The sequence below is a fragment of the Alosa sapidissima genome, chromosome 10 (genome assembly GCF_018492685.1).
Source record: "Alosa sapidissima isolate fAloSap1 chromosome 10, fAloSap1.pri, whole genome shotgun sequence".
Lineage (NCBI taxonomy): Eukaryota > Metazoa > Chordata > Actinopteri > Clupeiformes > Clupeidae > Alosa > Alosa sapidissima.
The window spans coordinates 27,516,599-27,542,266 of NC_055966.1; the positions used below are offsets into that span (position 1 = coordinate 27,516,599).

Consider the following 25,668-nt stretch of genomic DNA (forward strand, 5'->3'; position numbering starts at 1 on the left):
TGTTTCCAGCTAGCCTGACGAGCCAGACCCACATTAAAATGTAGGGTCTGGGCACTTACCGTTCGCAGTGCTTAGTCTGAGGGGCGGGATAATAAGTTGTCTTTCAAATTCCCTCTGCACGCAATAGGACAGCAGCAGCGCTATGAGTCCCATGCATTTCCCACCAGCGGAGCTAGTTGGCTAGTTGAAACGTTTGCCAACTTAATAAAAGCTTAACTCGTACTGTTCGCCAACAGCAACATCCATCTTATTTGTTTTCAAGTAGCAGGGAATTCAAGCCAAACCGTTGCAACTGTGCCATCAATCACTATGTTAAGCCCACCTAACGACTCTATACACGATTTCATTGGCCTGATTGAGTTTTGATTTCTGGAGCTCACAAGTGTAATTTGCTGCCGCTAGGGGCGCGTCTAGATTTCTAGGCTAATTTCCAGCCGGATAGCATCCAAAATTCCCCTATTCACATGCTCACTATTTATCACTGCAGATATTCTAGTACAAAATGGAGCGAAAAAAATGTGCAATCCACCATAACGAGGTCTACATTAAATAGGCTAATTTAGGTGATATTTGCCCTTCTTCAATTAAAAATCGAAAACTCCCGTCTTACCTTAAACTAGTAAGAGTGCTCTGCTAAGCGGTCAGTCACTAGGAGGAAGTTATTTGGAGGACAACGAGAGTGCACACAAAGTCATTTAACTCACGCTGTGCACGCTCTTTGCTATAAGGTGCTGTCAGGTGGCGGAATTATTCCCAAGACAGAGCAGACGGCGGCGCTTATCGGTTCCGCTAAACTATGATGTACGTTGCTGCCACCAGGTGATTTATGACATTATCGGCAGGTCTAAGCACATCATCACACACAATCTATGCTGCCTCTGGACAATAACAACGTACATCCATCTTTTTGTTTAAGACACTCACCACTAAACGTATAACCAACATGATCTGTTATTCAGAAAAGAGAGCAATACTGATTAGGTTAGTTGTAGCCAGCACAATCTTTTCGTGAAGTTGAGGGTTTTCAGATGCTGCGTGATGTCTTTGCGCCTGGCAGTGGTGCTTTGCCGGTGCTGTGCCCGAAAATAGTTCCAAATCTAAATTGGTCTAGTAAATCCCTTCGTGTTAATTTGCATTGATATTTGTACTCGATGTGAATGTACAGGTTACGAGAAATAATTATAAAAAATCTTGAGTTATTTGCTTCACTTTTGCAATGACATGCTAGCTGGAATCACCGGATTACAGCGACTACGCTAAGATAAAGCTAACCGGGCCGTTTCTAGATTAGGACAATGGCTGGGTCGGCTATAAAACACTTTGGCTCACTCATCCAACTCTAGGGACTGCGGGGAGTGACCCAATTTCACCTAGAGGTGGCGTATTCCTTTAAAGCTGCGAGTAGATATCAGCTATCTAGTGCAAATATTTATCTGGAAGGGATCTCCCTGCTGGCTACCAATGCTGTGGCTATCAGGGTCGAGAAGCTGAGCTTTTCAGAGTGAGACGATTTTGGTGGTGCTGCTGATGATGATTCCTCAGTCACAGGCTCTTCTAGCAGGGAGAGTAAGGGGGATTCAGGTCTAAAAATACCAAGAACACAGTCTTTTGTTCTGTTCTGAAAAAACTGTGCGATGACAGTGTAAGACAACACTTGGCATTGACAGCCCTAAAACTACCTCACAACCAATCAAACGGCCAGGCCTGTGTCAGAAAAAGGCTAACACAGGCCAGTTTTTTTTTAATATATTTTAATATTTTAATTTAGATGAAATATAGCCAGCTGGTTTACACTGGCATATAATAAATGCAAATTAATGTCAGCTAATAAATGAATTAAATAAAATGAAATGCTCAACTGCATGTTGCATGAGGGATACAATGAGATGTTTTGCTATTTTAAACAATAAGCTTAACTCTTGCTATGTTCCTTCAGAGGTAGTGCAGGGTCTGGCTCTTACCACACTGTACTTCAGAATTAACTCAGAGCCTGGCAGTCTCTCACTTCACACACACACACACACACCTTCAGCATACAGATACTCCACTCACCAACATACATACGCTTCACACACACTCAGAAGTGCACCACATCCTCTTAATGCCCCCCCCCCCTTCTTATCTGAGCAAAATGAAGAGTACAATGAGCAGCAGATACATGAGCTCAGGGTACTTTTTTCACCCACAGAAAGTACAAGAGTTCACCCACAAACTATGTGGCTGTATATTTCCAATCAACATGCAAATGCACAGCATACGTCAAAGAGCATTCATGGGTCAAAAAATGTCAAGTGAATAATGTACCCTACAGGGCCCTTAGCCAACAGGCTACTGACTGCTGTCATACCAAATACTAATTCATATTTCTGCACAGAGTCCTGGTTTGTATATGCTTATGGTTATTATTCTGTTAAATTCTATTAATAATATTGGCATTTTTTAGGCTATTTGATTTTACTATAACCTGATCATTGTAATGTTAATGTAATGTGTATTGATGTCATTGTAAGTCACTGTGGAAAACCGGAGCTTTCGAATGATGTTAGCGGCTAGTGCTGATAAACAGTTTGCATTTTGCGGCTAGCTTATGTTTCTCTGCACGCTCTGGCTTGTGACTCCAGCGCCTTCACACCCAGAGTCCCTAATTGAATAGTTTTTTTGTAAAGTTTGCAGCGAGCCTCGTACCTGGAGCTGGGTACCACTTGTAACCAACAGCAGACATCGCTGTGATCTAGCCAGTGTTGCCACAGTTACCTTGAAAAAGTAATCTGATTACTCCTTTAAAAAGTAACTTAGTTACTTTTAAAATCAAGTAATCAGTAAAGTAACTGAGTTAGATTACAAGTTACTTTATTAGTTACTTTCAGCAGCTGCCGACAACACCCCCCACCGCCTCAACATAAAAATGACAACCGGTTTTGCCAATACTCACTTTATTGGAAATGCATTTTAACACTAATGTCAACAATGTATAGCAGACATCCAAACCTGAAAAAAAAGTAATTTTAGGGAGGTAGCCCTTTAGCCTACTTAGATACTGAAATTCAGATGTTTGTTCAATAATGTCTAGTCAGTACACCAAATAAGGAAGGCCTATAGATAGAAATTGTGATGATTTGTTTGGGCTTTTCATTTTCAAAAAGAGAACAAACGGGAGAGTGCGGTGTTTGCAAAGAAAAGGCTTTTCATGTAGCCTTGGCAACTAGTCAAGTCAAGTCGGCTTTTATTGTCAATTTCTTTACATGCACTGGTCATACAAAGAATTGAAATTTCGTTTCTTACTCTCCCATGCAGACATAGACATGCTTTAAATACAGACATAGACATACTATGGACATAGCCATAGACAATAAACATTAAATTAAAGTGCAAGACTGAAATATAGAACATGTATGTATCAAAATAGAAATATAGGACATATATATATATAAAAAAAAAAATAGAGGTAGTTGTGTTGTATATTTCTATAGTCTTAACAGTTACATGAAGTTTAAACTTGTGCTTGTGTGACCTGTATATTTACATTGATATGCAGTATGTAGTAATTCAAGTATATCAGGCTTGATGTGAAGCAGCAACACGTTTGGCTGCGCAGTCACAGTGCAGTTCCACATGGCGGTGTTTGGGGGGGGGGGGGGGGGGGTTTGGTAGACAGGATCCTAGTTTCCTAGGTTCCTGGTTGGCTGGTGGGTGGGGGGGGCTGTCAGTGATGGGAGAGTGGGTAGAGTGTTCAGCATCCTGATTGCTTGGTGGATGAAGCTACTTGCCAGTCTGGTGGTGCGGGAGCGGAGGCTCCTGTACCGCTTTCCAGAGGGCAGGAGGCTGAACAGTTTGTGTGCAGGGTGGGTTGTATCCTTGGCAATCATTAGTGCTTTGCGGGTGAGGCGGGTGGTGTAAATGTCCTGCAGGGAGGGGAGTGGTGCTCCAATGATCCTCTTAGCTGTGTTAACGGTGCGCTGGAGGGTCTTCCTGTTCTGATCTGTGCAGCTTCCGCCCCACACTGTGATGCTGCTGGAGACGATGCTCTCGATGGTCCCTCTGTAGAATGTAGTCATGACAGGAGGCGTGGCACTTGCCTTCTTCAATTTGCGCAAGAAGTAGAGGCGCTGCTGGGCTTTCTTCGCCAGTGATGCTGTGTTGGTGGTCCAGGAGAGGTCGTCGCTGATGTGCACCCCCAGAAATTTTGTGCTGCTCACTCTCTCCACAGCATCTCCGTCGATGGACAGTGGTGGCAGTTGTTTGTGGCCTCTCTGAAAGTTGACAACAATCTCCTTGGTCTTGCTGACATTTAGCAGGAGGTTGTTGTCTTTGCACCATTTGGCCAGCAGGTCTACTTCTTCTCTGTAGTGAGCCTCATCGCCCTTAGTGATGAGGCCCACCAGTGTTGTGTCGTCCGCAAACTTCACCAGATGGTTGGAGCTGTGAGTGGTTGTACAGTCATGTGTTAGCAGTGTGAAGAGCAGGGGGCTGAGCACACACCCTTGAGGGGCCCCCGTGCTCAGGGTCAGAGTGCTTGAGGTGTTGTCCCCGACACGTACTGCTTGTGGTCTCTGCAACAGGAAATCCAGCAGCCAGTTGCAGAGGGAGGTACTGAATCCTAGCTTGTCCAGTTTGCTGATGAGTTGTTGTGGTATTATGGTATTGAATGCTGAACTGAAGTCTATGAACAGCATTCTCACATATGAGTCTTTATTGTCTAAGTGGGTGAGGGCTGGATGGAGGGCAGAGCAGATTGCATCCTCCGTGGATCGTTTGGCTCGGTATGCAAACTGGAAGGGGTCCAGGGTGGGGGGTAGGGTGGCTTTGATGTGTGACATGACTAGCCGTTCGAAGCACTTCATGATTATGGGCGTGAGTGCTACAGGACGGTAGTCATTGAAGCATGATGGTGATGATTTCTTTGGCACGGGTATGATGGTGGCAGTTTTGAAAAGTGATGGGATGACTGCTTGCTCCAGAGAGGTGTTGAAAATGTCTGTAAAAACATCCTTCAGCTCTTCTGCACAGTCCTTCAACACTCGTCCTGGTATGTTGTCTGGGCCTGCTGCTTTGCGTGGGTTAATGGTGGCTAGTGTCCTCTTCACGCTGGCAGAGGACAGGTACAGGGGTTGGTCGTGGGGGGGAGGTGGGGTTTTCTGTGGGTGAGTGTCATTTTGTGCTTCAAAACGGGCGAAAAAACTGTTCAGGTCATTTAGCAGAGAGGTGTTGTTCTCACAGCTCCGTGGCGCAGGCTTGTAGTCAGTGATGGCCTGTATGCCCTGCCATAGGCTCTGTGCATCTCTGCTGTCTTTGAAGTGTGTTGTTATTTTGTCTGTGTAATCCTTTTTTGCCTTCCTGATGCCCTGGGACAGGTTAGCCCTCGCTGTTCTTAGGCCAGCTACATCTCCAGCTCTGAAGGCTTTGTCTCTGGCCCTCAGCAGTCTGTGGACGTCTCCTGTCAGCCATGGCTTCTGGTTGGCCCGAGTGGTGATGTGTTTTATTTCTGTAACATCATCGATGCATTTGGTGATGTAGGAGGTCACAGTGTCTGTGTATTCCTCAATGTCAATGTGGTTGTTGTGGGTGGCAGCTGTTTTGAAGATATCCCAGTCTGTTGTTTCAAAGCAGTCCTGAAGTTGTGAGACGGCCCCCTCCGGCCACATTCTCACCTCCTTCAGAACCGGTTTGGTGACTTTTGCTCTTTGTCTGTATCGGGGCATTAGTAGGATGCTAATGTGGTCTGATTGCCCGATATGGGGGAGGGGTTTGGCTTTGTAGGCTTCTTTCTGTGGGGTGTAAACAAGGTCCAGGGTGTTTTGTCCTCTTGTTGGGAAGTTTACATGTTGGTGAAATTTTGGTAGTACAGTTTTGAGATTGGCGTGATTGAAGTCTCCAGCGATGATTGTGAAGGCATCCGGGTGTTCACTTTGTTGTTCACTGACGGCCCGATACAGCTCATTCAGTGCCATGCTCCTGTCACTGTTTTTGTTGCTGGGGGGGATGTACACCGCGACCAGCAGAATCGCGGTGAATTCCCTGGGGAGGTAGAAGGGTCGGCACTTAATAATCATAAACTCCGCCAGTGGAGAGCAGTGTCTGTGTACTACCGTAGCGTCTCGGCACCAAGCATCATGTGTGTAAACACAAACTCCTCCACCACGTCTTTTGTCTGCTAGGGCTCGGTCTGCTCGATAGCACGTTAGCTGCTCCAGGTGTATAGCAGAGTCGGGGATGTTATCGTTGAGCCATGATTCAGTGATAACAGTCACGCAGCAGTTACTCACTGTCTTGTTTGCTGATCTTAGCAACCGAATGTCGTCCATCTTATTGTCCAGTGATCTTACGTTTGCCAGGAATATGGATGGTATTGCCTAGCCATCTAGTATAGGCCTGAATAATAGCAAATTAAATGACACTTGTTAAACTCACCTCAACAAGTCTTTTGCAGCCATGGGCAATGTTACAAACAGTGCAGTGTGCAAGACTATCATTATGTTTTACTCTTATGAGACAAGGGTACACTTTTGTGTAGTCTGATGTGAAATGGGTCTTAAATGTTCCTTTTTGGAGGCCACTGACTCTGCCATGACGTTCCTGTTCCTATATACACTGAACTGATTAATTTAGTTCGGGAGAAAAAAGATAAAAGCCCACCTACACTGAAAATTGATTGGTTGATTTAGCAAAACAGGATGCTCTCTGTCTTGGATGCGCTTCAGGCACACACGCACCACCCCTCTCTCTCTCCCTCTCCGTCGTGTGCACGCTAAACTCAGATGCACACACGATTTTAATTCCCGGGCTGGCTTGCGCGCTCTTGTTCGTTCTAGTTTCCGGGAGATTTTATCTAATTGCGGGCGTCAGGAAGCCGCTATCGGGAGACTCCCAGAACTTCGGGAGACTTGGGATGTCTAGCTAGACAGCACTTTGTCACCAGCACAGAGTGTACAATGTACCAATGTACCTTAATCATGTTTAGCGGACACAAACTCAAAATAATGACTATATAGCTAAAATGCACATCTCTCACCTCCCTCTATTGTTGTTTATGTGTGTGTTGCTGCGTGGTATTACACGTGAGTAATCATGCTGAAAACGTGAGCGTTAATCCCCGAGACAAGAAAAAAGCAAAGAATATATCTTTTACTTAGGTAATGACAAAAATAGTAGGCACAGTGACTTGGATAAGTAACTTTAATCTGATTGCTAGAAATAGTAGCGCGTTAGACTCGCTACCGAAAAAAGTGGTCAAAATAGAGTAAAGTCAAAGTCAAAGTCAAAGTCAGCTTTATTGTCAATTTCTTCACATGTTCCAGACATACAAAGAGATCGAAATTACGTTTCTCTCTATCCCACGGTGAAGACAAGACATATTTTACCAATTTAAGTCCACAGACAAACATAACATTCAAGTAAACAAAAAAGTAAGTAAATAAGAGGGCACATATAATAATGAAAAAAAATAAGAGCAGCAAAATTTGGTTTAAATTGTGCATAGACAGTCAATAAAATACTAGTGCAAAGTCAGGCCAATAAAAGGCTTGGGTAGTTCTGTTTGACCTAAGTAAGAAAGAAAGTGACATAGTGGTGCAAGTTATGTAAGAGCAGCAGATGTGTTGTGTTTTCAGGACAACAACAAGTTGTAAAGTGTACAAGTGTGCAAGTGTGCAAGTGGAGTAGTGCACGCGGCCATTGTGGGTCCAATGTCCAGGATGTTATGTAGCTGAGGGTGGAGGGGGGAGAGGAGGGAGAGAGTTCAGCATCCTTACAGCTTGGTGTATGAAGCTGTTGGTGAGTCTGGTAGTGCGGGAGCGCAGGCTTCTGTACCTCTTCCCAGAGGGCAGTAGATCGAACAGATTGTGAGCGGGGTGACTTGCATCACTCACAATTTTGGTCGCCTTGCGGGTGAGGTGGGTGGTGTAAATGTCCTTCAGGGAGGGGAGTGAAGCACCAATAATCCTTCCAGCTGTGTTCACTATGCGCTGCAGGGCTTTCCTGTTGTATTCAGTGCAGCTTCCGCCCCACACAGCGATACAGCTGGAGAGGATGCTCTCAATGGTGCCTCGGTAGAATGTGGTCATGATGGCTGGTGGAGCACTTGCTCGCCTGAGTTTCCGCAGGAAGTACAGGCGGCGCTGAGCTCTCTTCGCCAGTGATGCAGTGTTGGTGGTCCAGGAGAGGTCTTCGCTGATGTGCACCCCCAGGAATTTGGTGCTGCTCGCTCTCTCCACCACAGCACCGTCGATGGTCAGTGGCAGGTGTTGGGTGTGACCTCTCCGGAAGTCAACAACAATCTCTTTGGTCTTGCTGACGTTCAGCAGGAGGTTGTTGTCCCTGCACCACGTGGTCAGATGGTCGACCTCCAACCTGTATTGGGTCTCGTCGCCCTTGGTGATGAGACCCACCAGAGTTGTGTCGTCAGCAAATTTCACTATGTGATTGTTGCTGTAGGTTGCAGTGCAGTCATGCGTCAGCAGGGTGAAGAGCAGCGGACTGAGCACGCAGCCTTGGGGGGCCCCTGTGCTCAGTGTGATGCTGCTTGAGGTATTGTTGCCAACACGTACTACTTGGGGCCTCTGACAGAGGAAGTCCAGTAGCCAGTTGCAGAGGTAGGTACTGAGTCCCAGTTTGTCCAGTTTGCAGATGAGTTGTTGTGGTATTATGGTGTTGAATGCAGAACTGAAGTCTATAAACAGCAATCTCACATATGAGTCTCTTTTTTCCAGGTGGGTGAGGGCTGGGTGGAGGGCAGAGCAGATTGCATCCTCTGTAGACCGCTTGGCTCGGTATGCAAACTGGAAGGGGTCCAGGGTGGGGGGGAGAATGGCTTTGATATGTGACATGACAAGCCGCTCAAAGCACTTCATGATGATGGGTGTCAGTGCCACAGGGCGGTAGTCATTGAAGCAGGATGGAGCAGTTTTCTTCGGCACAGGTATGATGGTGGCAGCTTTGAAACATGATGGGACGATGGCTTGCTTCAGGGAAGTGTTAAAGATGTCTGTGAAGACATCCTTAAGCTCCCCTGCGCAGTCCTTCAGCGCACGACCTGGGATGTTGTCTGGACCTGTTGCCTTACGGGTGTTGATAGCAGCAAGTGTCCTCTTCACGCTGTCGGCAGAGAGGCACAGGGGCTGCTCATGTAGAGGGGGATGGGTCTTCTGTGGGCAGGTGCTGTTTTGTGCTTCAAAGCGAGCAAAGAAGCGGTTCAGGTTGTTGAGCAGAGGGATGTTGCTCTCACAGCTCTGTGGCGCGGGCTTGTAGTCCGTGAGGGCCTGAATGCCCTGCCATAGGCTTTGTGCGTTCCTGCTGTCTTTGAAGTGGGTGGTTATCTTGAGAGTGTATTCCTTTTTTGCTTCCTTGATGCCACGGGACAGGTTGGCTCTCGCTGTTCTCATGCCAGCTTCATCCCCAGCTCTGTAGGCTTTGTCTCTGGCCCTCAGCAGCCTGAGGACATCCCCTGTCAGCCATGGCTTCCAGTTGGCCCGAGTGATGATGTCTTTTGTGTGGGTCACATCATCGATGCACTTGGTGATGTAAGAGGTTACAGTGTCTGTATACTCTTCTATGTCTGTCCGGTTGTTGTAAGTGGCTGCCTGCTTAAACATTTCCCAGTCTGTTGTGTCAAAGCAGTCTTGAAGAGCATCGGAGGCTCCCTCAGGCCACACTTTTACCTGCTTACGAACCGGTTTGTTCGCTTTTACCCTTTGTCTGTATGCGGGCATTAGCATAACAGTTATGTGGTCTGAAAGTCCAATGTGGGGGAGGGGGGTGGCTTTGTATGCTCCTTTGTGTGTAGTGTAGACCAGGTCCAGGATGTTATCTCCTCTTGTTGGAAAATCAACATGCTGGTGTAGCTTTGGAAGTACAGTTTTAAGATCAGCATGGTTAAAATCTCCAGTGAAGATGGTGAAACCGTCTGGGTGTGCCGTCTGTAACGCGCCATCACTGGATCTAGCCATGTCTCGTTGAAAGTAGGCCTCACTTTCCCATTTTCCACACGTAGCCGAACTTTAACAAATTCTGAGGAGACGCAGACGTAGGCTATTTTGCAGGCAGGTATTGCATTTATCACGGGATTTGTAGATTTATCACTGCGTAGGCTACGCACCAACACCAATATCCCCCAGAAAGAACTACAACACACTGAACCAATGTTCTGAGCATTCTGCTGGTTTTCTTACAAAGGTAGCAAAGACGCTAGAGCTCTGCTTTGCATGCTACGACTCAATACTTTTTTGCTACTTTGTAATAACTTTCTGCGGCCAGCGTTTCTGGAAATGAACGATGGTAAAATATTTTTTAGACCTGACTAAATGAATTCTAAGACCTGGGAATGAAAATCTGGCCGTTTTTAGACGTTTTAAGGACTTAAATTTAAAGTTCTGAATTTTAGGCTTTTTAAGACTTTTTAAGACCCCCGGGAACCCTGCTAACCCCTCACTGCTCCCTGAGCGCTGCTGTAGCTGCTCCGGGTTAGTGTGTGCTTCACCTCACTGTGTGTTCACTGTGTGCTCTGTGTGTTCACTAATTCACGGATGGGATAAATGCAGAGACCAAATTCTTTGTATACGCAAGTATACTTGGCCTAGAAACCTGATATACTTTTACATTTACATCAATCGGCACATCTCTAATTTACGCTACAGGTCTATTTAAGCAACAAACTCTTGGGCAACAATGGAGCAATCATACACCATCACCGATGGTCGTATGGTAGTATTTGGCCCCTCAAGAATGATCGAGAACAATCTATTCTCTCCATTGGAGACTGCCATGTAAGCGTTTTTTTTTTTTTTTTCCTTTTATGCATAGCTTGCGTTCGCATATTTTATCTATGACATTGACCTTTCAGTCTGAGGGCCACTATTTATTCTCACCAAGAGATTGCAACACAAATGCCTGGTCATTTCTATTCAAAACTACATAGTTCTCTTTGTTATCCTCATTGCCCAGGGGTGGGCAAACTGCGGCCGGATCCGGCCCGCCAAGCACTTTCATCTGGCCGGCCAAGCATTTAATGCTCGGTATTTTTTTCCTGCGACAGAGACGATGTTGGTTAGCTTTACTGCAAACTGCTTTTCACTCTCGTTAGAGAATGTTTACAATGTCAATGTCAAAACATCATGTTAAATAGAGATGGTAGGCCTACTCTTAGTTATCTCCTTTGCAGCAGATCTAACTTGAACATTATGCTACTCCATTTAATTGGGAACACGTCTGCGCTCACAAGAGGGAGAGAGAGCGGCTGGCTTGTCATTGTTGATAATTGATATCTCCTTCTTATAAGAAACTTTTAAAAGGAAATCATGAAGGCAACAGTAGTCCCCACTACTGACCATTTATAAACTGTGAGAGGGCACAGCCATAGGTACAGCACTAACCATAGCGGAGTGGGAAGATCGTTGAGAAATAAACGTGAAGTGTTCTTAAAGCGACAGTGCACAATTTATACATTTGTTAAACAGCATCAAATTAGCAGTATTTTTTAACCAATTAATATTTTAAAACAAATACTTTTGATAGGCTATAAAAATGTATATTTGTGTGTGTGTGTGTGTGTGTGTGCCGTGGGGGGGTGGATGGGTGGATGGGTGGATGAGTGAATGGTGTGAAGAAGGTGGATGGATAGACAGTTGGATGGAATGTGCCTTATATCCTTGTAGATTGAAGAGACAAAGAGAGAGTTGGCCTAATAATTCAGTACTAAATAATTGAACTACTTAAACTATCCAACTATGTAACTGCTCAGCAATTTCAACTGTCAGTTGTCATCAACTATAACTCCCGCCAACTGTTTCCTCTGCCCACAACTGTTTCAAAATAAAAGTCCTCACTACAATAATTCATTATTAAATAATCTAACTCTTTAAACCACTCAACTATTTAACTGTTCAGCCATTCCAACTGTCAGTTGTCATCAACTATGACTCCCACCAACTGTTTCCTCTGCCCACATTTTATGTTATATGTTTTGCATTTTTATGCACTGGCAATTCCTCGGAATTACATTATCTATGTTAATATCTCAAAAAGTATAAAGTGTACAAAAAAATACATTCCTCAAGTGTCCAGTTATACCAAAGTAATGCTTTTATCAAATAAATGTATTAGCATTAGCATTCACTGTAGGAATTCCAGTGGCTGATTGAGATAACGGGGTCTGTCCAGTCCCATCTGCTGCAGATCTTAAACACTATAGGCTATCTAATAAGGGGGCCTTGTCCCCCCTCATACAGGACTAAATTGGTTTGTGTTGTGAATAAAGTGCAGACAATGCAAGACCTTCCACTACAAGACTGCAGCAGTCTATGAAAGACACTGAACAATGGCAATGCCATGAGACTAATCCTGACCAGGCCACACAGATGGACACCACTGGACAGTTACCAAGACAGAGAGGGTTGTTGCATGTCAACACTTAAATGAAACCAATCCACATCAAACAACCCTCCAGTTCAAGGAGGAGGATACCTGAAACTTGCAGATAACATGGACTGCAAAAGACGAGGAGAAAGGATAGGAGTGAGACAAAAAAATTAGTGCTGTCAAACGATATTTTTTTTTTTATCACGATTAATCGCTGAATTCCTATAGTTAATCACGATTAATCACATATTTTATCATTATTTTGCATTTCTGAACTTTCCAGGAGTCCATATTAACAATAAAGCAATTATTGTTTATCTTGATTGGGATTTAAATGAAAGCAAAGCAAGTTACTTTATTAACTGAACTTTAAGACATAGGTCTATTTGATTATTTCAAATCAAATTTCAAAAGATGTGCAGAAGACCTGAGGCAACACAATATATTCTTCAGAAATATAGCTGATATAAACTGAAATAAATGCTACTGCAGAAGTGCATGCACAAAATGTAGGCCTACACACATTATAAAGGGCATAACAAACAGAAAATAATATATTCATACTATATTCATTATCTTTGAGTTCAGTTGAAAAATAAGGAACTTTTCAACATGAGTGCATTGCCATTTTATAGGCCTACAGTCTATGGTGCACTGTCACTTGCCACACACATCAACGCCGACATTTTTAACAGGCAACACTGGATGAACAATGGATTTTATGGAGCAGCGACCAAATATAACTGAATCGTGATTTACACGGCTGCAAAGAGCGATGCTGGTGTGCGGAGTTGTATTGTAAAGAATGGAATCTAATGTAAATGAATGTCAAAAGCAGAGTGCATCGCAAATAGTAGCAGCCAAAGAGGAATGTTGATAACAGAACAAGTGACGGTGAATCTTTGGCGGCACACAACTAATGCGTCAGCCTAGGCTACTACTCTTTGGCCGGCTCATTAGCCCAACCAAGTGTGTGCAGCATGCATTTACGTAGCCAACTAACGGCGCATCATCATAAAGATACATTTGATCTGCATCACGTCCCATTTTAGCGGAAAACACATTAACATTATACCATTGAAAGACAGCTAGTAATCACACGTTGACGTTACATCTAGTTATTAATTCACAGGACATTCAATCATTTTACTAACACAGCAGTTATGAAGAATTGTGTTTATGTAACTTACTCATGTCGAAACGATGTACATTACCAACCTTATTCGTTTGCAATACCCCATTATACATGTATACATATTGTACAAATTTAGCATGTACACTTACCATAGGCCTAATATCCCATGCAAAACGGTTAGCTTGCCAAACCAAAGGCGGCAGACTGTACAGAATATTGTGGCGACTTTGCTAGCTAGCTAACTGTGGAACTTCAGTATAACATAGCCAATTATCTCACCTAGTTGTAGGAAATGGGCTACGTTCATATTACAAGTGATAGAATGAATGTGTGACTTATGTTTAGTTGATGTTATGACATGTAAAGTTAAGCTTGCTGAACTTAATTAGTCAGCCACGGGCAGTTTGACTGTGCCTATCGATACATTCGTGACACCCCTGTTAGTGAACTGGAGAGAGCAAAACATAGGAACATGGTCACATTAATCCCATAAACACACAGATAACTCTTACACCAACACCAGTGTTTCCCCTACAATGTATTTGGGTAGATGACAAATAGCAGAATTCAGACTGTCCATGTGTCACACACTTATAAAAAATGGCAATTGTTAAGAATTGATATGGAAATGTTGTAGGTCTGGTAGGTTCAAGTTCTGCCATATTAAATGTATTGGATTTGTATTTCACTTTTGACTTAAAATAATCATCCAAACATAAAAAATGTCATATGGTGTGACTGTCCACCATGTGTGCGAACTTCCTAAAAAGAGTGTATATCAAATAAAAAGTATAATTACTTTAAAGTTTTACCATGCATATAAAATAATTGGATGTTTTTTACAACCACAAAAAGTTTTGATGTTTATGCATGCTGTCCAACTAAGTTATAATCAAATATATTTTGTCCATAAAATGGTTGTCATATGGCGTGACACTATATTGTATATTTTGACTGGGCATTCATTTGGACATTATTATTGTGAAGAGGACCCTGCTTAATCAGGAAGTAACAATAGAATGTCAGGAGTAATTGGCATGGTCAAGAGGTGAGTTCTGCTTTTTAGATTTTTATATAAAAAGCTTTGAATTGGACATCATCAATCGTGGCCAAATTTTAGTGTCTTATGGTGTGACATCATTTGCCTAAAAAGTAGCTATTTTCCACAAATATTCTTCATGAATTCTTAAAAAGCACTGCTGCCATGTGGTCAGTTGCATGTTAAATAATAGTTAGCTGTATTTAACTGTCTAGAAAATTAGCTTAACTGTCAAAATGTCATATAGTGTGACGCTGCATCATATGGTGTGACAGCTTTTTTCAAGTCACACTATATGACATTTCTGTCACACCATATGACCAAATTGCATTTTTACATAAAAGTTCTTGTAAAAATATGTTTTAAATTCATATATTATATGTTTTTTGTTAAATCTGTGATAATTGGGAAAAAAATGTATCTGTACAATTCATATTTCTCATACGTTTTTTCTTTTATGTTACCATGCCATGTAAGTTTAAAAAATAAATACTAAACTTTCATCTATTTTGCTGTTACACGCATACACCATTCATAGAGTGACTTCAAAATTCATTGTTAATGATTTTATTGTCATTAAAAACCCTGTTTTGCTCTGACACATGGTGGAGTGGTGCAGTTCATCATATGGCGTGACACCATGTCATTTGGTGTGACATTAAATAATGTCACAAAAAAGACTTTATAATTGAAAAATCATTAAAACATCAATAGCACATAAAGGAAATGGTATCTGCAAGAACCTCAAGAATTTTGAGTGAGTTCTTACAAGAAATATCAGAATTAAGCTAAAATATCTGGTTCACATTCTCCACCTTGACAAAATAACTTGTTAAATTTTAGGTTTTTCTTCTAAATATTCATAAGGAAATGTTGCAAATCAAAGCAAACGTGATTAAAATGTACAGTGACATAAATTAAAGTAGAAAAAAGTATCTAATTTTCATTTTATTACAAATTATTTTCACGTCACACCATATGACAATTTTAGGCACTAACATGACAAATTGACATATAAATATATATTTCACTTCTTTTTTTTTTTTTAAAAATGTATATTAGTCAAGTTTAGAGATACAGCAACACATATAAACACTTTTTAGGGATGATATTTGAAGTTTTTTTAAATTCCTTTTTTCAGGCTTATTTGTCATCCACCCATTTAACAGCGGCGCAGCGCCGCCGCTGGATTTTCAGCGCCGCTGCAACATAATATCACGAGATTCACTTAACACACTGTAAAAGCACAACGGCCAACGTCATCTCGAAATTGTTTTCTGAAAGTCTTGAGTAAGTTAAGTGCATCAAATCCGCACTTAGCCTCTCATTATTCAGGACATATATGCGGCATGATGTGTCAGGTGATTACAAGCCCAAAGACAAGTCTGCAGCCCATATGGCTAGCCTACGTTCTGAACACGGTTACATTGTTTAGCTATCCGACTGATGGGGTCTTGCTCCGCCACAGTGTAGCCTATGGTGTCATCGTTCACTTGTAGGTTACACAATAAATAGCCTACTTATAGGCCTGGTGACAATAAAAAATGATATTAGTTATATTTCATCACGAAGCTGTTTGTATGCCGTGAATTCGCTTGTAGCCTATGCCATAGAAGCTTGAGCAATTCCTCTGATCCAAAGCCTGCTTTGACACATTGACACTAATGTGAAACATGCATCCTCCTCTCCTAGCCTACATCAAATAAAAGAAACCAATTCATGATTACCGAAATGAATTTAACATGGGGGGAAAAAAGTTTGTTGCGATTTAGCCTACTGTTGTGATGCGGTTCTTTCTGCTGATTGGATTTACCCCCGTGTCGTCAACTCTGAGAACTCTTGCTCCGGCTGACAATTGTATCCAGAGAGCTGATTTCCCAAAGATGAGCCTCCATCAACATTCAACGACAAATTATTAAAACGTAAGTAATGCAATAGAGTAAACCAATGTGCTACAAGGTGTATGGTCTTAACGTTAATTGTAGCCTAGACTTGTAACGTTAGCGTAGGGCTATATGTAATGTTTGCATGGGAAAGCTAGGCGAACACAGTCTAGGCCTGTTTAAACTGTCTGATAGTTAAAGGAAATATGAGCATATGTTGGCATATACGTATAGCCTAAATTCTGTCCACTTAGCTATAATAGGCTATCACAAACAGACCTTTTCTACGTTTACGGCATTAGACATATAGGAGCCTACATTCTCTTATCAGAAAGACGTGTTCTCATAACTTCAGCGTTCTCTTGACGGTGAGACGAACGGTCGCACTTCAATCAAGTAGCCTAGGTCTTTTTCGAGTTAATTGTGAGTGAGTTGTATGGTAACTGTGGGAGTGATGTAGAAGAAAAGTGAGTATTTACTTTTTTATACGTGGGTTTGTTGTTTTGGGACTGAGAAATAGACTACAAGGAGAGCATCTGGCTACGTGCATGCGTGTCAGCATTAATGCCCCCCCCCACAATTCAATTCAATTACCAAAGAGCCTTAGAGATGTTCTTTGAAAAGCCCAGAAAAATTAAGTACTCGCAGATTGGGTGTGGTCTTTGCCATTAAGACAAATTTAAATAAATTGTAAATGATCTTTTTCTGGGTTGTGCCATTTCATTTTTCTTCTATCATTTTTAACCTATAATGTAAAAGAAAGCTGAAAATCCCCCCCCCCCCCCCCCCCCCCGCCAAGTAATAGCACCGCTGCTGGAAAAAATTCTAGGGGAAACACTGAACACCTTTTATTCATGTTTGTTTCAAGATTTAGTAAGTTTACTATAAGCACGTTTCGCTCTCCACTTTGATGCAGCATAGATTTCCATTATATCAGTCATCTTCCCCCTAAAAGGGGGCGTGTATGCAGCACATACAATGTTCTGTTCCATTCCATTCGTCAGTGCGTATTGTTTAGTTTCCGATCTGGCTAGATCGGTGTGGTGTTGTAGTTGTTCTAACGTTACTAGTTGTTGCAACAGCATGTGCAAAAACTACAAAGTTTGTTACACCAAAATAAACGTTAATCTCGCGATAAAAAAATTGACACCGTTAAAATAGGTGTCTGTTAACGCGTTTATCTGACAGCACTAAAAACATTTAAAAAAAAAAAAAAAAAACATGGGAGAGAAAGAGAGAGAGTAAAAGAGTGGGAAAAATCAATAGCTGACTGTCTCCTGCATCTGAGAAGAGGAGGGAGGGGTGAAAGCAGACTTAAGGAACTGAAACAACCTCCCGAGGACGACTTGCCAAAACACACACACACACACACAAACACAGGTCTTTATGTCGGCTCAGTTGACTGCTAGTAACCTGCTAATTGACGCTGACGTGCGGAATAGACATGCGTCAACGCATACCAGTGGGTGTTCCCGACGGTAGCTATGCAAATGACTTGAAGTATAACTTGATTGGTTGATGCCGTCCGTCGATTGGCTTGATTGGCCGGTGCCGTCTGTCAGTGCAGCAACACGAACTTCTGAACTTCTCAACGCGAGCGACGGGAGAAACGCGACGCAACGGACCCACAATTCAGTTCGGCAACGGATGACGTGAGCCCATGTAAAGTGAATGAGATGCGTCTCCAGCACTGCAACGCACGCAACTGTGTGTAGAAGCCGTTAACAACAAGGATCAGACCTGAAACAGGAAATGAGGACGGCTCCAGAGGCCGCACTAATCATGTGATGCGCCACATGACTTTCTGACACACTCCCTCTGGTGATACATACATACAAACACACACACACACACACACACACACACACTTGCTCACAAGCTTTGCTTCAGCAACACACATCCTTACTTATCATACGTCTCTTCTGTTAAGTGAGGCCTAATCTTACCTTACCCTCAGTAATATGCAGATTCCCACACTCTTACCCCGAGTGAACAAACATTGTTTCTCAAAATGCTCCTCTCAGCAACACACACTCCTTTTCGCATCCTTCCCTTATAACATGGGAAGCGAGGTCTGAGGTTTTGCATGGAACTAGACTTTGTTTAAAGGAGAAATCCAGCAAGTTCACATAGATCTCCGCTTCTCGAGGTCACCGAGTACTCTCCGTACGGAAAACCCCCCCGAAAAAAATCGGTTTTACCTAGCTTGAGTTGCTATAGCCAGCAGCTAATGTAGCCAGGCAGCTGCAGTGCTACACTCTGTGGGCATGTAGAGAAATGGAGATCTATGTGAAAACTCGCAGGATTTCTCCTTTAAGGACTCTCGAATACAACAAAACAAACCTATTTAAATGTAAACAGACAAAATCTCCAATCACATCAATGATGACACCAGGGTTAAACAATAAACAGCAGCAATGGAACTCAGCAGGAGAGAATGATCAGGTAAAAAAAAAACTGACCTTACCAAAACCAAAATGCAATGCACCCTGGCATCGGAGACAAGGAGCAAGAAACTGATGAGAGAGCATGATAGAGGCTCCAGCTGCCAAAGTGGCTAAAGGCTAATAATCAGTGGCTGTGTGGTGCTTGCCATAGTAACACAGGACCTTAGGCAACCCTGGCTGTGTGAGAACTCACACCACATACAGTGATAGTCAAAAGTGTTTGGCACCCATCAGTGTTGCGTGGGTTTGGTCACAAGCGGCCCGCGGTCGCCCGATATTTTAATCAACCCAACCGCAACTCGGACCGCAAATATTAATTAGGACAAAATTATACCCGACCCGCGATCCGACCCGCTTATTTACAAAATGTGTGCTTTTAGTTTATAGCCTGCATGCAGTGTGACAGTAGGCCATTTCTGTAAAACAAACTAATTTATTTGCGAAACTTTAGGACATAATGTTTGCGCAGGAGAGAGAATGAGAATAAGAGCGCAAGCACGCATGCAACCACCAAGGATTAGAACACTAGGATAAGATTTGAAGGCCATGGACATGCATCTTTCTTTCGAAAACAGAAATGGTGAGGCAAGGTAGGCAAGAGAGATACATTGCTGGTCAAAACGTTAGCGTAAGAACTGGTTTATAATGCTTTTATAAACTTTTATGCATGCGCGAACCTATACATAGATATGGCTGTGTAGTCTGTGCCATAACATTTATTCCTGCAGGCTGCCCGTTTTGGCTGTCATACTTTTAAATGGCTTCGCAAGAAGTAGGCCTACATAGACCATAACTTGTACTACTGTCATCTTCTTTAAGAATTTTTCCCAATATTTCCCATAGCCTATATCGCTTTTCCTGAAGGGGTGTCTTTATTATTTTAACTCGCGTCTTCAGCTTCTTTACTGTATTGATGCTAGCTTTCTCGTGATATTTTAAGTAGGCCTATTTGTAGAAAATATATATTTAATTATTTGTAACTGACCCGCCCGCAAATGACCCGAATATCATTAAAATATTTTGTTTATGACTCATAACCGCGGGTGACCGCTTAATTTCGGGCAGACCGCGCAACACAGGCACCCATGCTAAAAAAAGGAATATAAAATCATCTTTTGGAAATTGATCTTAATGCCTTAAGTAAAAAAATGAGGAAATATTCAACCATTAAAGACACCAATTTTCTTTGTGAATGAATAATGTGTCATAAATAAATAAATAAATTTGACCATCATTGTAACGTCACCTGGTCAACAGTCAAAGAAGCCAATTCAAGGAAACACACACACACACACACACACACACACACACACATCTAATCAGAGTATCAACATGAAGATGAATCACATGATCAACTTATTGCATGGCATCTTGGCATGTGGGGTGGTGGTAGAGTAGTGGCTAAGGAGCTGGGCTAGACCTAGTCAAGACCGCCTAAACTGAGACCAAGACACTACCAAGACCGAGACCAAGACGAGACCAAGGCCAAGACAGACTAAGTCAAGACCAAGACAAAAGTCGAGACCAAAAAAAAAAAACAGCTAGTGAGCTAGTGTTACACCATAACTTGCATCAATTGAATAAGAGCAGCATACTCGGGTAAGAGGTTCAGTCCCAGTTTGAATTCAATTTAAGAAGGTATTATTTCAACTACAGACAGAACAATGCAGAGACAGAGCATGTCATGAATGTGTGTGACTGTGAGCTCACTCACTGTAAATGTTTTCGTAGACTGGGTGAGATAAACTATGTATAGCAATTGCATGACAGCTGTTACTGCACTATTAGAGGATTGAGACTCCTTTGTCTTCTGTTGAGGACTGATATTACTAACTGGTCCAAAAGTCATCTGATAAAACAGCTAACACCTCCAACAGCTATGGGAAATATGTAACTAATTACAATTATACTTAATTTGTAGATGAAATTGAAGATGCACAATTATAACCTTGCCAGAAATAGATTAAGCCTGTGAAGTCAAAACAATGTGATATGCAGATGTTATTTAAATGTCACATTTATTTAGTTAAACAACTCCATTTTTGGCGATTATTTGTTGCAAATCTCCCGACCACTATGTCGACCTGAGACCGCAAGACCAAGACAAGACCGAGGGATCCGAGACCAAGACAAGACCAAGACCAAAGGCGGTCGAGACTGTGACAAGACCGAGACCACGTAAAAGTGGTCTCGAGACCAAGACCAACTCTAAGCTGGGCTAGCATGCAGTAGCCTGAAAAGTTGTGGGTTCAATTCTCGGTTTCCACTGTTGTGCCCTTGAGCAAGGCACTTCACCCCAAGTTGCTTCGAGGACAATGTAGTCACTTGTAATAGAATTTACATATGTAACTCACTGAATAAATGTAGAGGTGTAAGGAGAACCTAAAGTAAAGGAACTGGGCAATCTGCCCAAAGCATCTCATAATGGGCACTGCTGGCCACATCATGCAGCATATAGACCCTCTCAACAATAAAAACAAAAACAATGCTTGAACGTTCTATTTGGGTCCCAATCTACTTCCTCTGCATTAAGATAACATATGGAATGTTAAAAAGGTTAGTCTTGTGGGGCCAACTATGATGCTGATAATGGAACTCTCTTGAAAGGGTCTATATCACGGAGGGGATGTCACGGAGGAGGGTCGCTGCAGGAAATTACTACAGCTAGGCTACACAAGCCAGAACGCAGCAAGCAGAAGCAGAGACTGAGCAACACTACCAAACGCTGTCTCTCAACCACACACCGAGTGACTAGAGAGAGGGCCAGGATCCTCCTGGCTGTTGCCCAGCTCCTCTGCTTCAGTCCTGGGTTCATGCCCACGACATGCTGAGGGCCCTCTCCAGATCTCCCTGCTCTGGCAACAGACACACGCTATTAGCTAGCTTGGCCTTCCTGTAACAGTTGGCACCCAAATAAAAAAAGGTTGATGCTTGAGCTGCTTTGCTATTGTGCAAGAGACCAAAGCTCAGGGGATTTAAGACTAAATATTTTTTTTTTAAAGCTAAGTTTAACCTACATGCATGACACAGAAATCTCAGAAGGCTATGCTGAGAGTGACTTAAAAAAATAAACAAACAAATAAATAAACAAACAAACACGTTGTGGCCCACCTGAGGTACCTTTAGCAGGCAATGATGCGAGTGCGATGCTGTGTGTGTGTGTGTGTGTGTGTGTGTGTGTGTGTATATATATAGATCTCCTGACTGCACAGGATGTGCACATTATAACTGTCACCAGGTCATACAAGGGTGATGCATCCTTTAAAGGTGAAATCTGATTCTGGCGCAAGGCTGTTGATGTCTAAGCTCAGCAGCCCGCCCAATTCCCAGCGTGATTAGTTGCTAATTGCCTGGAATTGTGTAGGCTTAGTTTGAGGCATTTCAGTGCACACACAGACAGCTAGAGGACTATGAGGAGCCGTTTGCGGATGGACTACCCCAGGTCTACTAAGTTCACTAGGGCTATCAGACCAAGTTACTGCACTCAGTATAGCCACCTGCAGCTTACAGTAATTCTATTACACCGGACATGACAACGTCCAACAATAGTGCCGACGTCATGGGTCAGGAACACATTAACCACTGACCTAGGAAGAGCTATGCTCTGCTTTTTCGATATCCAGTTACCATGGTAGCTGCCGTCAAGGTTCCTTGCATCAGAGTCCCTATCGTCCAAAGTTCTGTCCTGAAGTGCAACAGCTGCTCATAGTCAAGTGCAACAGACTTCAAGGGCAAACTACCAAATTATGCTTTGTATACATGTATGTATGTATGTATATATACGTGTGTGTGTGTGTGTGTGTGTGATCTATGAATGAATGAATGGATTGATGAATGAACGAATGAATAGATGGATGGATGGATGGATGGATGGATGGTCAAAGCAGGACGATGACAACAAAGTATTGCGCCAGAACAGCACAATCATTGATACCACATTTCGGATCTAGCACATGCTGCTAACATCTGAACAAGATGTAAGATTATGATTCTCGGGTCTCATCCAAAATGACTCAAGGTCGGGGCCTTGAAGATTAGATTTTATTAGACTTTTGTTTAGATTAGATTCAACTTTGTCATTGTGTGCAGAGTACAAGTACAAAGACAACGAAATGCAATTTATGCGTCTAACCAGAAGTGCAAAAAAGCAGAAAAGTGCAATGTGACATACAAAGTAGACAGGTGGTGCATAGACAGGAAAGGATAGTAGTACAATATAGTTGGTTTACAGAATGTGATTTACAGTAAATTAAATATGTCAGTGTATTAGCAGTAACCTTATAAGAGCAGACTATACATATGGCTGTAGTATGAACAACATAGATATGTGCAGTGTAGTAGCAGTAACATTTTAAGAGTAGTAAGAATAATACACACACACGCGAAAATATTATAACAGAATATATTATAAGAAAAAACAGAATAAATACTGATATTTAGTATGAACCAGACAAATGTACAGCTATGGGCAGTGTGGTAATAGTACCATTGTAGTGCAGAAACAATAACTGTAGTGCAGAAACAGTAACAACGTGTTCCTCTTTACAGACAGAGATAAATAAAGCCTAACTAGAGTGAGCGCTACTACCATTATACCAAACAGATAGATAACCTTGCCAACATGCTCGGTACACCGTGAGCACTTTTCTCCTCCTTCACAAAGCTGATTAACGTTAACGCAACCACAACGTTATGTTACCAGAGTGTGTCTTATCGTTTCCACGCCTCTTAAATCACCACCAGCCAAATCACCCTTACACGTTAAAGTAACGTTCATCCTCTACACATGATGCCTAGTAAGAGGTATTATGGTTTGAGAGAAGACATGAACTCCATGTGCAATATTACAAATAATGGTACACTCTATGGCTATTAGCAAGCTAGGTGCCGTTCATTTGCATCAATCTGACGGTTCTCTGTCATCTGAAGGGATTTGCCCCTTCACTCTGAGGACAAAACATACCCTACTAAAACGGATAGTAAACTAACCTGGATGAAATGCTTTGGCTAATTACCCACCTCTAAATTGTGAAACCAACGAAAGCATTCAATATAGCCTAACATTATGTTTGCCATCATGCCTTCGACACACGTGTGGTGGGCTAACCGTGCTACGATTTAGCCAGCTAGACGCGTTAAACCGTGAAGGGAGTACATGGGTGCAACATGTATTGCTATCTAGTGAGCATGTAGCTAACTCTGACACTACCCTGAAGTACAGTAAGAGCAACTGAAGTTACAGCCTAGAGAGCTTAGCTCAGCATCTTAGCTGACTAACTTAGCTGTGCTAGCTGGCTGTTTCTGTAAACCCTGTAGTGCTAAGCTTGGCTCCCAGTCAGAATCTCATACATAGATGCTAGCTAACCTCCCACTTGACAAACCTGTAGAGAAAGGTTTGTGGCATTGAAATAGCTTGCGCTCACCTGGGCCTTCTGGAGCGGTGTGAATTTCAAGTCATGCACAAATGGATTTCTGACGGGGGGAGCCAGTCCCTTCCCATCCCCTTCCACTGAGCATCGTCTGCAGTTCGGCAATCTCATCCCTACCAAACCCAATGGAACGGATTTTAGCTGGAAACAGTCCCAAGCGACTTTATCCAAACCGGGAATTTCGTATCCTCCCGCCGAGTCCAGGTTACACGTTATCTTCTTTCCTTCAGGGATAGAGATGGCTTCGGGATTAACCGGATCATGTAGCTATTTGACGGTAGCTTTGCACGCAACAGTAGTCCAGTTAGATGTGTCGTAAAGATGCAGGACCTTCTAGTCGGGTTTACGCACAGGACGCATGCGTAAGGCCTGTTGTCTACTGACATCATCAAGCCAAGTCGGGGTGTGTCGAGCTGTGCCGAGTGGTGTCGAGTCCGAGATGATGTATGTCTGCAGTTACAGGCTGTAGGCTACTGTACTGTACTGTACTGTACTGTAGGCTACTGTATTGCACGCAGGCAAATGTTACATTCAATGTGCCAACTTTGTTTTTAGAGATCAGAGGCAGACGATTGTGTTTTGAGAATAAACCAATTGCATTTTAACAATTTATTTAATATTACATAGGTCTAATCAATCAAACCAATCAATGACCATTTATTTCTCAGAACTGAATGGGCAATACAAGAGAAGTTCAGCAAGGAACAAAACGGTGAGTCTAATAAAGAGAAGAGAGGAAGAGAAGAAATGAGGACAGGAGAGGGGAGGAAAGGAGAAGGGATGTGACTAGAGCAGTAGGCTAATGTCTGTATCCCTCTCAGCGCTGTTGGTGCTCTTGGCCTTGGTCTGTGGGAGTCAGGAGCAAGCAAAGGTTTATTTTTGGACTGTGCAGAGTACTGCCCCCTCTGGTTTATGTGTGTGATGGTACACACATACACACACACACACACACACACACACACACACACACAGAGCCAGCAGAGGTGAACTCAGACTGCTGCTGCTGGTCGGTCACCACTTGAATCATCACATTAGTCTAATATTCTGTCATCATCACAAGGAAGGGAGACCATTGGAATGGGTGGGGAGAGAGTACAAGCAGTGATGCCATTAACCCTTAAAGGTGTAGGTTTTTTGAACATTCTAAGTTCCGCAACAATTGAAGGTTCTAAAATTCTATGTTGAATTCAATGAACCCAGATATTCTTTAGAATGTTAATTTCCCAACATTCCCGTCACACCGGTGTGACGGTACTCCTTTAAGGGTTAATAGAGTGGGCTGCTGGCGCTCCTGTTTCTTAGCTTGACTGCTTGTTTTTTTTTTTAAATACTATGGCCATCATGTCATCTATAGTCTTGTTTAATTTCTTTTTAAAATTGTTACTTT

The 25,668-nt window shown here is 42.7% G+C and overlaps 1 protein-coding gene across 1 annotated transcript in view; it reads right to left on the bottom strand.

The window, feature by feature from the left end:
• The window catches only part of LOC121721409 (lysophosphatidylcholine acyltransferase 1-like), a 42,806-nt gene extending 18,243 nt beyond the window's left edge, over window positions 1-24,563 (bottom strand). Inside the window, exon 1 of the mRNA XM_042108300.1 lies at window positions 24,276-24,563. Within this exon, the coding sequence (XP_041964234.1) occupies window positions 24,276-24,392 (117 nt within the window). The 5' untranslated portion in view covers window positions 24,393-24,563. The remainder of the gene's footprint in view (window positions 1-24,275) is intronic.
• Between the last annotated feature and the right edge of the window lie 1,105 nt (window positions 24,564-25,668).